General features: G+C 44.0%; 1 protein-coding gene across 5 annotated transcripts; it reads left to right on the top strand.

The window, feature by feature from the left end:
* The first annotated feature begins 1,163 nt into the window (after positions 1 to 1,163).
* ghrb (growth hormone receptor b) lies at positions 1,164 to 10,461 on the top strand. Of its 5 annotated transcripts, XM_067250053.1 has the most exons (10): positions 1,164 to 1,357; positions 2,373 to 2,467; positions 3,256 to 3,354; positions 6,417 to 6,552; positions 6,683 to 6,852; positions 7,346 to 7,524; positions 8,067 to 8,211; positions 8,387 to 8,477; positions 8,650 to 8,719; positions 8,986 to 10,461. In XM_067250053.1, exons 3-10 carry the CDS (start codon positions 3,267 to 3,269, stop codon positions 9,871 to 9,873), a joined length of 1,767 nt encoding a protein of 588 aa, XP_067106154.1. In that variant the 5' UTR covers positions 1,164 to 1,357; positions 2,373 to 2,467; positions 3,256 to 3,266; the 3' UTR covers positions 9,874 to 10,461. The 5 variants fall into 5 exon arrangements, with proteins under 5 accessions (XP_067106154.1, XP_067106153.1, XP_067106152.1 ...); XM_067250052.1 differs by lacking the exon at positions 2,373 to 2,467; XM_067250051.1 differs by lacking the exons at positions 1,164 to 1,357; positions 2,373 to 2,467 and having other exon boundaries at positions 3,243 to 3,348.
* Positions 10,462 to 15,112: the final 4,651 nt, after the last annotated feature.

Here is a 15,112-nt window from a genome sequence, read left to right as displayed (position 1 = left end):
CAATGTCCATATCAAGGTGGACACAGTTGAAGACAATGACAGGAAACACTAGGGCAGGGCAAAACCAAAAAACAAGAAGGGAGCACAACAAGGCTGTGGCCGTGAGAGGGGGAGAGTGATGGGGGAAAGAAGGACGGAGATTATACAGGGCATCTCATGTCCCACTTGACTTAACCGCCAGCGCTAGAATATCGACCAGAACCGTTAAAACACTTTCCCATACGTCATTCATTTTGGGCTGGCATGCAGCGTTCTCAAATTTAGCATAGGTATATCTATACACATTGCTGCTCTGTTATTTGCAATTATCTGAGATATATTGTCCACCATGTGCCTGGTAGCTGTGTATAGTTACTTTGCTTTGTCTCGTTAGGCTACCTCGTTATGGATACAAAATGGATGTCAAATTTTGAAATACATTTTCACAAAAGAACGGGAAAATTCGTGTCATGATAAAGAATTATTATAAAAACTGTCTGTTTTTATAAAAACAGACAGTTGCTCAAAAAAAGAGAACAATCCCGCGGAAACCGGGACGGATGGCAGCTGTAGGACCTAGCCTACTTTCTTTATGCTCAAGCCTATTTGTATGTCGCTTTGAATAAAAGCGTCTGTTAAATGAATACATTGTAAAAATGTAATTGTATTAACTCGAGATTGTGTTAGGGGGAGAGACAGAGGTTCAGAAAGAGAGCGAGAAAGGGCAATGAGGGTGTCACTAAAGTAGCCTAAATGCCAATGGACTGCGACATGAAGTGTGTAAAACTATTTCAAGTGCTGGAGATTGGCCTTAACACTGCCAACGAACCAGAACAAAGCTGGTTGCGAGCTAGCTGTAGAGTTTTTCCTTGGGCTTCTTATTTGTATTTTCAACCAAGGCTTTCAACCAAGGCTAAAAACAGCCTAATACATGGGTAGGCGAATAGCTTAATGGAAATATCATCATGAACAAAGTTCAAAGACAAAGTATGGGGTTCCATTAACAATTAATTGTTGTCTTGTCCTACCAATAAACCGACAATAGGTGGTGCGCTTTCCCGTCTGTTTGCGTTTGACCACTGACCAGCACATGTATAGAGGACTGCAAAGGGATAGATTCGATTTTCACTCCGACCTTATCGCTGGACAGATGGCTTCTCTCTAACTGTTAACTGACTTGAACAGCGAGTAAGATACGTTATTTTAAATTTAACGTAGGCTACACCAGATGTGTTTTTATCATCTGACTGAACCAACTTTAACTCGTCTGGCTTAGGCTATACAGCTTTTAGCGTCGCACTGTGAAGAGTGTTGTCCTGCGTCGTTGTGGGGTTCATTCGAGGAAACACTACAACGCTGTCGCCACTTTTCTGATACGGTAAGTTCCCCTCTCATATCCCGCGCACATGGTGCATGAGTGGTCCGTGGAACAGAACATTTTTGGTTGAAATGTAAGGTTTTTCCGTGTCTGGGGTACGGTGTAGGCTACGTGCTCCACAGCAGGGCCTTAATAAAATGCATCTTAAATTGAGGGGTCTGTTGGGGTACCCTGAAACTAGTGCAGACTTTTGGCACTTCTGTCTGCAGCCAGTGCCATTATGAGAACTCATATCTTAATAAGGCCAAATCACTTAATATGCCCACACACCAATATTGTTTTTAATATGTTTATTTTGGCTCAGATAAATACATGACAAAATGTGCTAGTTTGCCACAATACAGGATTTCTCTCTCACACACACGCTCTCCACATCCACCTTTTTACCCATAATGGCTTCCATTTTCTAGGAAACATTATATAGGACCCCTGACAGCTATATTACCACCCCCATTGCTTTTGTGGTGTAAATTGGCATCACGATTGTTATTTCTTGTCAAATCCACTTTGCAGTTGGTCAGGCTTATCTGCAGATGGAACATCTGCACAGTGCATGGAGGCTACAGCTCTCTGGTCCTCGCTCTTTAGTGAACATGAACATAAAAACAAACCAGTGCGAAGGGTACAAAAATCATTATCACAATGTGGTGTTGATCAGACTTGAGAATAGGGAATATTCTGGAAGGGTACTCTTTTAATTCACTGTTTACCTTTTTACAATATCTTCCATTTAAAGACACTTCTAATGAGTTTAACTGTATGGACCTCAAGCCTAATAGACATCACTGCAGGTCCCTAAACCAAATACTAAACTGTCATGTAACACAATCATATGTTTGGATGTGTTCGTGTTGTTGTGAAACAGCGAACTTTTCCCTCACTTATATGTCATAAACAACATATTTTTAGAGCCTTGTTTGCAAGCCATTGTCATGATCTTGTGGCCCCCTCAAACGTCCGTTTCTCCCCTCCGCCCCTCCCCCTCTGCCTTCCCTCCCACATCCTCTCCCCCCAGATGGGAGACGGCTCTCTTGTGCTTTCCCGACACCACTCCCTCAGATTCAACGCACGTTGACAATCTTCAGTCCGACCAACAGTTTTTTTAAATAGGTAAAACAACAGCGTTGTATTTTTTTTCTTCGTGCCTTACAATAAACGGCCAATACTTTTTACAATTGTTTCTGAGAAATGCAAGGCTGTGGTCCAGTATTTCCCATACAGCGCAGGGAAAAGAACTGGGTAGCGGCCAGCATGTTAGCTTACCAAGGGAGGGTAGCTTTCATAAGCCCTGGACACAACCCAGTGTTCTTGTTTTTGGATGCATGCTCTGTTCAACATTAAACTGTTTACTTTGAAAGATTTTGTAACATGGTTGGCCGGTGATGCTCAATTCTTCCAAAAGATTTTCAGAGATCCTTTGAAATACCAGATGTGGATTTGCTGGAACTTTACATATCGATGTCCTCACACTTAAGCAGAGTTGAATGATATGTAATTAATATCATTGTCTCTGATGATAGCATAATTACATGTGTAAAACAAAATTCAAAAGAGGAGTGAATCAGACATTAATATAAAATATTAGCTGAGTTTCAATGACTAACAACTGTCCCTTATCAACAAAAGAGAAAATTCCAGATGGTTGTTGGACAAAAGAGCTATTCAGCCCTTGTAAATTACCAATACATCCACATAAAACGATTTCACAGAAAATAGATGAGTTCAGTTCAACAAAGACACATTGACAATTCATTGGAAGCAATGTGCATGAAATGGGTGTGGTAGATTTTAGTGGCCAGAGGAAAGCACCCCTTTTTTACAAATAGTGGGTTGGCCTAGGGCTCGTGGTTCTGCGAAGTTGACTGCATCTCATAAAGTTCTCCATATGTTTCTTCCAGAGACGCGAGCCATGGCCGCCCTCCTGACAGTCCTCTTCTGCCTCCTCAAAGTGCTGACCTCGGCCGCAGAGCAGCAGTCCCACTCACATCAAGGTAAAGGTAATGCATCTTGCATGAGCTCACACTCAGAAATGGATGCATGTGAGGTGGTTCCTAGAAGTTCTGGCTCAGTTTTTAGCTGAAAGTCTACAAAGAACCAGATGTACGCGTGCAGCGTTACTGCATTACGAGGAACGTAGAGCTTTAGAAAAAAAAAGAAATTCCCAGAATACCAAATGGGAATCATTACTGATAGTGTTATAGAAGACAGTGGCAGGTTGAAATATGAAAGTTTGTCTGTCGACCATGTGTCTTTGTCAGATGTGCAGGCCAACTGTTTTACAGCTGCCCTTCCCAGTAACATGGGAAGTCGTAACGGCTTGGGGAATACTAGGGAACAGGACTTCCAGGAATTCTGGAGGGGGGATTGAGGGCACTGCTGAACTGTGGGAAACTGTTTCAACATTCAGAGGCTCCCTTGGAACAGACAGGCACATAATGGGCATTAAATGTTTGCTTGTAGCAAGTCTCTTTTGTAAAACCTTGGATTCTGGTCTTCATGATGAAGTAGTGGCACTTCTGATCTGTGTTTTTGTCTGTTACTTAAGGTTGTATAACTCCTTCTTTCTGTCCGAATGTCCTTTAGTGGAGTGCTTGTAGTCCTCCCTTTAGTCTATTCTAAGGCTTTTATGTGGTGGGTAACAGACGGCCTGCGTTTATACAACAGTAACTCACTATCAAAACTCCTGAGAGAGAAGGAGAGGACTGCAACTGGCGAGCCAGAATGTACTCTGAAAATATATTCTGAGAATCAACAGCTCGAGCGTGGAGGGGGTATTGTGAGGGAGATTCAGACACGCGGAGAGGAGGGGAAGGACATGCCGACCCACTGAAAACGACGGACAAATCTCTCTCACGAATGATGCTCTCTTCATGCTTCACAGGTCATGTTCACTCAAGTCCACTACTGCATTTATTTATCGTTATTTTCATCATATTTTTCTTCCTGGTGCTCAATGTGCTAATTTTTTGGGACATTGCACATTCAGTCTCGAACATGTCCCTTATGCTAATGGCCCTGGTAATGCTTCATAAGGTCTCTCGGTAGATGTGGGGGGGCACGTTGTGTAATTGAGTTGCTGAAGGAAATGGCTGCTGTGTTGTGGAGGAGGAAGAGGAAGCTGTTTTCCCTGAGAGCTCACTGATTGATGATGAAGCTTCGACCTGTGACGGTCTCTAAATAGCCAATAGAATCCAGCATTCTCTCTGCGTTCTCTCTGCGTTCTCTCTGCGTTCTCTCTGCGTTCTCTCTGCGTTCTTTCTGCGTTCTCTCTGCGTTCCAAGGTCCCATGTCTGGGCTCTTTGCCGTAGTCGGACGTTATCACAAAAGCAGCACATTTCAAAATGTAAAAAGGATTTGTGATTGAAGTAATCTAAAACCTATATAGCACATTACTGCTAAAAGCATCCGTTCCGATTGCTCTGTGCACTTTCTTTTCAGGAAATGACATCTCATTTAGAAGATCTTTTAGTTGAAGTTAGACGGAGCAGGAAATTGCAATTTTATTGTAAAACACCGAACTGTGAGTCCGGTGCAGGGGCAGGAGAGCAAACAGTGTTTGAACTTGGTCACCTGATTCCAGCTGGATCCCAACTTTATTTAGGTATTCTGGGAAATTGGCTTTCATGGAACTATGCTTATGAAGTCCCAATTTGACAACCGGCGATATCTACTGTCATGTTTACTTCCCAAAGGAACCTGGCAGACACTAAGCAAACAGCAGCTTGCTGATGCGTACTCATATACACATAGCAGTGTTTCCCCTACCATTTTATTAGGGGGGCGCCCCGTCCCCCCAACGGCACCCCCTGCCCCCCCCTGGAAGGTCATGTAAAAAATAAAACGTAAAAAAATAAAAAACAATATACAGCGCCAGATCACAAAAGAAGTCATTTAAGGTTACCTTTCCTATAAAACTGGTCTATAGCTTGCTCTTTTATTAAACAAATTAAATGGCCTTATGGTTATGTAAATGGTTATTTATCTTATTTACACAACAGCATGTCATGCCGTTGTGTAAATACGTCCCCGAAGCAGTAAACCAATGGGAAAACACTGCATACTGTACATATTGTTCGAGTTGAACATCGTGTGTGAGTGTGGGCCCAAATGACATCTTCTGTTAGGAATATCTAATGATCCAAAATGGATTTAACGAATGAGTTGGGAAAACAGGCACACAGACACACACACGGACGAACAAACACACACCTGCCACCTGTTTTGACTTGTCATTAGTCACAGTAAATTGATCTGAAACCCTTGAGTGTAGCCGAGGGTCAAATAGATTTTTCTTTTAATTGCGAGGAACCCCAGTTCCTGGGAGTGGACGATCTGGTAAACAAGTTATTTTTAACCTTTGTCCCCCCTGAGAGCTGCTAACTATGTGATATACTCCTCTGCACAGCCTCAGAGCGGCAAAGTAGCCACCTTGTCTCTGTGTGTCTGGACCCTATGCTTGCCGATGCGTTGTTATTTATCTGAGGCATCGATGTCGCTGCCTGACAGCTTGTCCTCGCGTAAATACGGGTACGAGTGCCTACTTTAAATTAGGAACAGACGGTAATGTTGACTCAACAGAATGTGATACGTAGTCCAGGGTGAAACTGATTTACTTTAGGGGAACAGTTTATAGGTTTAATAACCACCTTGCAGTAGATGTTGTAGTTATAAATAAAACCCATATAAATGAATGTAACTAACTTTACGGCACTCAGTGTTCTGAAGTGCTTTATCTGGGTGGGGGGAGTTGGGCTTGTAAATTGTTTAGTTTGGAGGACACGTAACGGAAAGCGTTTCCACGAAAGCCTCAGTAACCTTCGCTCACGCAGGCAGATTTAGAGGCGATACTTCCAGGAAACAGCGGCTGTGACCGTGATCGCCACTCTAACTGGAGCTATGTTATACTCTCCAACCTGGCTTAGCCGTATTGAAAGGAATGCCTTTCAAAAAGGCCTGACACAAAAGGCTTAGATAAACCTAATTGCTGATATGTATCCTACAAGAAAGATATTTAATATCCAAGTGAAAGTTCACTCTCACTCGCTCTTTCTCCTCTCAGATCTCACCAAAATACGCCCCAATTTCAAGGCCTGCATCTCTCGGAATATGGAGACTTTCCATTGCAAATGGAATGTCGGAACAATCCAGAATCTCTCAGAGCTGGGGGACCTTCGCATGGTGTACATGAAAAAAAAGTATGATAAACCGACACACCACAAGTAAATCAGTCAACAGTCTCACAAAAAAAAACAAAAAAAAAACGATTTCTCTATATGAAACATTGAAATGCGTGTCTAAGAAAAGATCGTCCTGTCGTCTCTCCAGTGCATCTCCCAAAGTGTGGAGCGAGTGTCCAGACTACAGCTCGGACACGCGGGATGAGTGCTACTTCAGTGAGGAGCACACTTCTGTCTGGATCCCCTACATCCTCCGGCTGTGCTCGCGTGACCCGGAGGACTTCTACGATGAGCTCATCTTCAGTGTGGAAGACATAGGTGGGTGCGGTCCCAGCCCAACCCAACCTTCATAGGTACCACTGTACCGCATCATACTATTTATCATCATACCATACAAGCCACGTATTTCGTTGGTTAGAATCAGGGAATGGTCTGTGTTTTCCAGGCACAATGTAAAGTAATCACACCTCAGCTAACAGGCACGGTGAACAATAATAATATATGAACTACAGTGCAACACTAACATGTCGCACAGCACAGTGCAGAAAAAAACAACATGACATCTGAAGTGCTACAATTACGTGAATTTCCGCATTCACAGCGTGCATATAAATGATCGTTTTGCAGAGATCACAAGAAGCAATGTACTGCTAAGTGGTGCTTTCATATGCAAATACTGTATCTGACAAATCCTCTGTGGCACTGCTTGTAAAAGAAAGGGTCAAATAACATTTACATGTTATTCATGTAGCAGACGCTGTTATCAAAAGCGATGCACAAATAACATTGGATTTGATCAAACCCTTCCCAGTGCACCCTGATCCTCCGGTGGGACTGAACTGGACGCTGCTCAACGTGGGCCTGACTGGAACGCACTTCGACGCCCTGGTGAGGTGGGTGCCGCCGGCCTCGGCAGACGTGCTGATGGGCTGGATGAAGCTGCAGTACGAGCTGCAGCACCGAGAAGTCAACGCCTCGCTGTGGAAGGCGGTGAGTGTGTGTGTGAGGGTGGACGTGTGTGTGTGTGTGGAGTGTGTGTGTGGAGTGTGTGTGTGTGTGTGTGTGTGGAGTGTGTGTGTGTGAGGAGTGTGTGGAGTGTGTGTGTGAGGTGTGTGTGTGTGTGTGGGTGGAGCGTGTGTGTGTGAGGTGTGTGTGTGTGTGTGGGTGGAGCGTGTGTGTGTGTGTGCACCTCACAGCAGCTCTTCTCTATCCTGGTCCTCTGAACCCCCCTGACCTGACATTTGTGTCTTGCTTCCCTGTCCCTCTTCCAACACACCTGGTTCAAATGAACAGGTCGTTGACAAGCTCGGCAGAAGCCTGATAACAACTCGTTCATTTGAATCGGGCGTTTTTGAAGAGGGAAACATCTGAAATATGCAGGGCAGGGGTCAAAGATACCGGGTCAAAGATAATAGTGTGGAACAGGTATTACCTCAAAGAATGTTGTAGTATATCACAGTGTAGAGCTTATGGGTAACTGACAGTAGGGTTGGGCTGATTTTCCCACCTCTCTACTCTGCTGTTCACCTCAGGGGGGCCTGGATAAGGAAACGCAAATTTCGCTGTTTGGGCTGAAGACCAATGTGGACTACGAGATCCGGGTGAGGTGTAAGATGCAAGCATCAAGAAACTTTGGAGAATTCAGCGATTCCATTTCCATCCGCGTTCCTGCGGAAGGTACGGTTGGAGCAGTGACACGATTTACATGGTAGAAAACTGGTTCGGTTTTCCTTCATAGAGAACCTTTTCTCTCCTTTTTTTTGATACGTTTTTAAAACAAAAGGATTTTAAATATACATGTCAAATCATATTCTATATGTTGATGCATGTGTATTTCCTTCTGTTTTTCCAGAGTCTAGGTTTCCTATTGCCATCCTGCTTGTGTTTGCCTCCTTGTTTCTAGTGGCCATCTTAATGCTGGTCATTGTCTCGCAGCAACAAAAGTAAGAGACCTGCATTTCCACTTCCCTACACTTGAGGCTAAGTGCATCTTCATCCCACATATGAATTGAATTGTCTTAACAAACGCACATCTGTCGGGGCATGTAGCTCTGTGTGAATGCTGTGTATGTTTGTGTGAAACTATCAGGGAGTAGCTCATCTTATCTTTCCCAGATTGATGATCGTTTTCCTGCCTCCGGTTCCTGGACCGAAAATCAGAGGGATCGATCCAGAGCTCTTAAAGGTACAGTTTCAAGTTTTTATATTTTCTTAAAGAGAGAGTATTACGTTTACATATCTTCTAAGAAGTGTAGTATAACGTTTATGGTTTTTCTTCACAACCTGTAGTATAGTTTAAACGCGTACAAAGTTGAGACTTTTCTTCTGCCAATTTCACCTTGTGTATCGTAACAGCCATTTCCAGCACAGTTTGACCAAGGTATTTTATGGACAATGTGGAGTTTGTCAATCCCAAAACACTTGGGGTGTCTTATCTTTCCCCTTCCATAGAAAGGCAAACTGGCAGAACTGACCTCCATCTTGGGTGGCCACCCTGACTTGAGGCCAGAGCTGTACAGCGATGACCCTTGGGTGGAGTTCATTGAGCTGGACATCGAGGACCCCAACGACCGCATCACAAACCTCGACACAGAGTGTCTGGTGGACCGCTCGCCGCCCTCCGACTGCCAGCCTCTCTCCATCGGCTTCAGGGATGACGACTCGGGCCGCGCCAGCTGCTGTGACCCGGACCTGCCCGACCAGGACGCCTCGTCCTTCCACCCCCCACCCTCCAACACCAACCCCAGCTTGGAGCACCCTGACCCGGCCACGACTGAGCACAGCTCCCCCTCCCTGGTCCCCGCCACCTCCTGGTTCTCCTGGGCGGTCCCAGGCAGAGAAGACCTCTACGCCCAGGTCAGTGAAGTGAGGCCGTCTGGGGAGGTGGTGCTGGCGCCGGAGGAGCAGAGACAGGCAGAGGAGACCCCAGAGAAAGACTTGGAAGTAAAAGACGAGAAGGAAGAGCAAAAGAAGAAGAAGGCGAGGAAAGAGTTTCAGCTGCTTATGGTGAATCCTGACAGGCATGGCTACACTTCAGAGTTGGATGCTGGGAAATTGAGTTCCAAGGAGTCGGAATCCAGTGAGGCTCCAGTGAGGGAGGAATATAGCTTTCTGCAGAGCCCTTATCTTGAGGCAGAGATCCCCCCTGTTTTGCCTGCTACCCCCACCTCCCCTGCACCCTCCCCTTCTGTTTACACAAGAGTGGAGGGAGTTGACACTCAGAACAGCCTTATTCTGCAGCCCCGCCCCCTAGCTGCCTCCCAGCCAATCCAGACCAAGCCCATGCCCACACCAGAAGGCTATCTGACTCCTGAACTATTGGGTAACATTACACCGTAACTCCAACCCTGTCAATAGTTATTGGCATGAAAATTCAGTGCCAGGGTGCAAGATATCATGTTCCTCTGGAGTTAGTCAGTGGCTGTCCTCCCTTGACCTCTACCCCATTCCAACCTCAGCAACATGACTGCTGTTCCAGGATTGCAGTTTAGTTTGAAGGGAGTAGAGCAGTCAATCTCAGAGCTCCCTGAACTCTGAATTCAAGAGTTCAACAAACAAGACTGAATACAGGGACATTACTAGAGGGGACTCCCATTCAGGGACATTTTCACTGAACCTGGCCATGTAAAACATGACTGAATAAAAAAATGAAACGGGATAAAGAAACAAGTTTTCTACTCGAAGGATACCTATTACTTTGTTAGTGTTTCTGATGTTGTTTACAATTATACCAACAATGGTTGAGATTGATGGAACTGTGAAGAGAATGTGTGGATCAGAGCCTAGGAAGCCTACCATATTATGTTCTGAGGACTCAATTGTGGGGCTTAATGAAGTTTCATTCCAAAACATTTTATCCACACAGTATTGCCTCTGAAATTGACTCTGATCTATAGGCTCTCCTTAAATAAAAACATTTACAATGAGTTTATGAATAAATAAGTTATCATATTTTCCTTGAAGTAATTGTATCATTTTATCAAAATGGATATACAGCCTTTTGAAAGGAAACACGTAGTCTGTTGTTGTGTATTGTGAAGTATTAACATTCTTATTCTTAACATGACATCTATTGAGAACTTACTACTTACTATCACCAGCTCAGAATTATTAAATTGTTTTAATGTTAATTTTCGTGTATCGTACAATATATTACTTTTCCAAATAAACAGCTTTCATTCAATCAAAAAGCTATTAATGCAAAGTAAATGCAAGTAATTTTTTTGTTAGATCAATGAATTGATGGGACACAACCTCGCTCTGACTGGCCAGTAACGTTTGGCCAGTTGGGAGGCTAATGCCTTCAGAATTGACTTTAAGGTCCTTTTCCTCACATACAAAGCTCTACACGGACAAGGACCTAGCTACATTGCTAACTCCTTTATAAACTACACACCAGCTAGAACACTGCGATCATCAAATGCAGGCCTATTAGAGGTCACCAGAAGCAGTCATAAGAAGATTGGTGATTCGGCCTTTGTCAATTACGCCCCAAAACTATGGAACAAATTATCCATAAATATTAGGGAAGCAAACACTCTAGACATTTTTAAAAGACAGCTTAAAACCTACCTTTTTACCGAAGCATTTAAGTAATTTTATCTCAAAAGGGTTTTCCTACTTTTAAAGTTGTTTTCTCTCTTGAACAGAGATCTTATTGGGATTTTTATTTTTGTTTGAATTGTTTATCACTAGTATTATTGTTTTTGATTTTATGTAAAGCACCTTGAGCTACAATTCTTGTATGAAATGTGCTATATAAATAAAGTCTTACTTACTAACGCACTAGACTCGCTGGCGACCAAAAATGTATTGGCCTGCAATAAGGAGGCTGACAGTTACAAGGGAGATGAAGAAATGTCGATCTTAAGTTTGTAAGTTAAAATGTAAGTTTCATGTGGGGTAAACTTAACTATATAACGCTCGTCAGGCATAGCTGGGCCAATGAGATTCACTAGAATTCATGCTTTGTTCAATCATATTTTATAGAAACTTTGAGCTCAGGGGAAGGAGCATTGGAATGACTAACCTGACGAGACTTCAGTTTGGAAATTCACCCAGCCTATTCCAAAGACAAGTGGCCTGAGGGTTTCAAGTATAGGTACCAGTAATTGTTGCATATTGAAGGCCCTGTTTACCATTTCAACAAATCAGTACTTTGATCACGTTTGATAGTTATGTTTGAACAGGTTATTTGCACAACCCATTTAAGGGGGGGGGGGGGGGGGGGGGGCTTGTCAGTGGGTTTCCTGAAAGTTGTACCCACATACTAGAAGTGTGTCTCCCTCTACTGGTCATTTGCAACAAATTTAATAGAAGTCATAATTCTCATCACTGCAGCCTCAGACCCGATCTTCCATAGTTTAAGGATCCATTTTAAATATTATGGTTGTTATTGTTTCAGAAGGAGATGGAATGCTTAGTCAGGGGACAGTGCCTGTGATGCAGCTGGTGATGACATTTCTTCTGTGGTTTTGGTACCTATATTTCTCAGATAACAATTGGAATGAAGCCACCCAGTGATAAGACTGAAACTCAAATAAATGTTTGCCAAGGGGTTGTTTATTTCATGTTTAGGGTAAAGGGATAGACGGCACGTGCCGAGAGTTCAGGTGGTGGACGTAGCATGTCCTGAGGTGGTTGGTGGGCTGGATGTAGCATGTCCTGAGGTGGTTGGTGGGCTGGATGTAGCGGGTCCTGAGGTGGTTGGTGGGCTGGACGTAGCGGGTCCTGAGGTGGTTGGTGGGCTGGACGTAGCGGGTCCTGAGGTGGACGCAGCATGTCCTGAGGTGGTTGGTGGGGTGTACGCATCATGTCCTGAGGTGGTTGGTGGGGTGGACGTAGCGGGTCCTGAGGTGGTTGGTGGGGTGGACGTAGCGGGTCCTGAGGTGGTTGGTGGGGTGGACGTAGTTGGAGCAAAGTTTCCTTAGAAAAATAAGTAAATGTATTAAATTATAAACCATGACTGAATACATAGAAATTGAAATGTAGAAAAGGCTTGGAATGCCAGAGTTAATAACTGCAAGAACACTGCACCACAAACGACTCCAGCATCTTCAATGTGAAGACAGTCGTGGGAGCCGAAGGGCAGGTGGGGGCACACTGCCAGGGTGGCCTCTGACCCTGAGCACCTGACATCGTCCAACCAGATGGTCCCGCTGCCCTGGCCAAAGCTGGCACTGCTGGGGGCTGACAGGGCAAGGCCACAGCCCAGCTGTCTACACACCACCTGGGCATCTTGCAGATCCCAGAGGTCATCACACACCGTCCCCCACCGGCTCTGGTAGAAGAACTCCACTCTGCCAGAGCAGGGGTTGGGCCCCGCAGCCAGACGCACATATCCATCCTCGCCAACTTCTCCTGAAGTTGGTGGGGTGGTGACTAAACAGGAAGTAAAACAACCGACTACAGTAGCAGTGTAAAGAAAACAATACTGAACAGTTTACTGCCCCCCCAAACATCTGCGCTTTCTACCAGCTAGAGAAAGCTTTTACAGTAGTTTTAAAAACCAAGCCAAGGAGAAATGCCTCGCCGATGGCGACAGGATTATTGGTGGCTGGGAAGTAGTTGACCGTTTACATGACACTGGCACAGCCGTCTGTACTTAGGGGGCCTCAGATTATACAATTATTGGAGTACACCAACTCTTTACTGAAAAGCTTACCTTCCAAAGCATAACTTGCATGATGAGTAAGAGCCTGCATGGACAGCAGACTTGACATAATTAAGTTCCACATCATTCAGGTCAGGAAAAAAAACCTGAAGCGCATTGAGAAAAGGCACACATTTTATGGACAGATTGCTGAGTATCAACTTCATTTAATAAGATTAACCCCACACACAAAGCAACCCAGACTATGAACTACAATTAGTCATTTAGCAGACGCTCTTATCCTGAGCGATAATTCATAGTTATCACAGAGCGAATTATTATGATGTGTTCAGAGTTTTTGGTTAAGAAACGTAGAATATCAGCTACATAGACATTTAAAATAGGGGAGTCAGGTGGCTGAGCGGTTAGTGTCGGGCTAGTAATCTGAAGGTTGCCAGTTCGATTCTCCGCCCGTGCCAAATGACGTTGTGTCCTTGGGCAAGGCACGTAACCCTACTTGCTTCGGGGGGAATGTCCCTGTACTTACTGTAAGTCGATCTGGATAAGAACATATACTAAATGTAAATGTAAAAAGGAGTCTTCCAGAGTATGGACCCAAACGTAGGGTAAGTCAGGTGGGACAGGATCAAAACAACCATGAATACAACCAAAAGTACTAATTGTCAAAAAACTCTGGAACACAAAAAGACTACTTACGTGTATGACGACAAGACAAGGAGCCAACGACAACTGACCAGGGAGTGGAGGACTCATAAATACACACAAGACCAAACTAGACACAGCTGAAACAAACTACGACAAACGAGCAAACTTAAAACCTCACACAGGCACTTAACAGGATACGGGTGCAAGTAATTAGACACTTTACTACGTTTACACCACGAGTCCTAATGCTAAAAAGCCAAATAAATGTCAGACAATATAATCCTTTGTTTATAAGAAAATATACTCTTGTAATTGATGCTTGTTTTGTTATTTTGGTTCTGGGCTAAGAATGTGCAGTGTGAAAAGCCTGTTAGTAAATGCGAGCTTCCATTCAGTAGTCTATTCATAGTAAGCAAGCAAAAAGATAAACACAACATCTGGGAACTGGAACCAAATTTTGAACTGGAAAATGGCACGAGTAGGCCTATGCCTTGTAGTGAATGCATGATGTTTGAAATAAAGCAGACCAACACAACAACAGTGCTGTAAAAGTGTGCAGATTTTTATTACTATTGATCTTTAGAGTTCTTTAGACGTCCTTTAAGTTGTACCTGAATTAAAATACATCATGGCCAAACTAGTTCAGTGATCAGATATCGTATCATAAAAACAAACCAGGTCATAGTAGCAAAGCTGATATGGTTTATATAATTTTTGGACATGCACCAGACAAGTTTGATTATGAGTGTGGTATAAAAATACATAATTTCACTCTTGTCTATATACCAACAATTTTGGGGGGGAATATTAATAATCCATCCATCCATCCATCATCTTCCGCTTGTCCGCGGGGTCGGGTCGCGGGGGCAGCAACCCAAGCAGGGAGGCCCAGACTTTCCTCTCCTCGGCCACTTCCACCAGCTCTTCCTGGGGGACCCCGAGGCGTTCCCAGGCCAGCCGAGAGACATAGTCCCTCCAGCGTGTCCTGGGTCTTCCCCGGGGGCCTCTTCCCAGAATATTAATAATTCATTTGATAAAACAAGACAGCAAGCATTGTTTTTAACACCATGTTTACTAAAGCTGAACATGGATTGATGAATAGTTATGCATTATATAAAGTTCTACTTCACTTCATTTTACAATTATGAAGTCTAGATGGATTACAAAAGGGACGTATTAGTGTATTGTTTTAGGATAGTAACAGTAACGACTATGGCTAGTGGAACACAGAGGTTGACCCTCTGGGCTAACGAGCTGGGCTAACGAGCTGGGCTAACCAGCCTCGTTGAGTGAGGCTGGTTAGTCCAGAGGGGCATTTAT

This window comes from Osmerus mordax, chromosome 14 (genome assembly GCF_038355195.1).
Source record: "Osmerus mordax isolate fOsmMor3 chromosome 14, fOsmMor3.pri, whole genome shotgun sequence".
Lineage (NCBI taxonomy): Eukaryota > Metazoa > Chordata > Actinopteri > Osmeriformes > Osmeridae > Osmerus > Osmerus mordax.
Note: the sequence above shows the minus strand (reverse complement) of the source record. Positions and strands in the feature narration are given on the sequence as shown.

What these genes read in the sequence shown, in the direction of transcription:
- ghrb (XM_067250050.1), top strand. Translation starts at nt 3,243, where the DNA reads ATGTTTCTTCCAGAGACGCGAGCCATGGCCGCCCTCCTGACAGTCCTC. An exon ending in ATGGTGTACATGAAAAAAAA is followed by an intron (nt 6,553 to 6,682) that starts GTATGATAAACC and finishes TCGTCTCTCCAG; the next exon opens with TGCATCTCCCAAAGTGTGGA. An exon ending in CATCCGCGTTCCTGCGGAAG is followed by an intron (nt 8,212 to 8,386) that starts GTACGGTTGGAG and finishes CTGTTTTTCCAG; the next exon opens with AGTCTAGGTTTCCTATTGCC.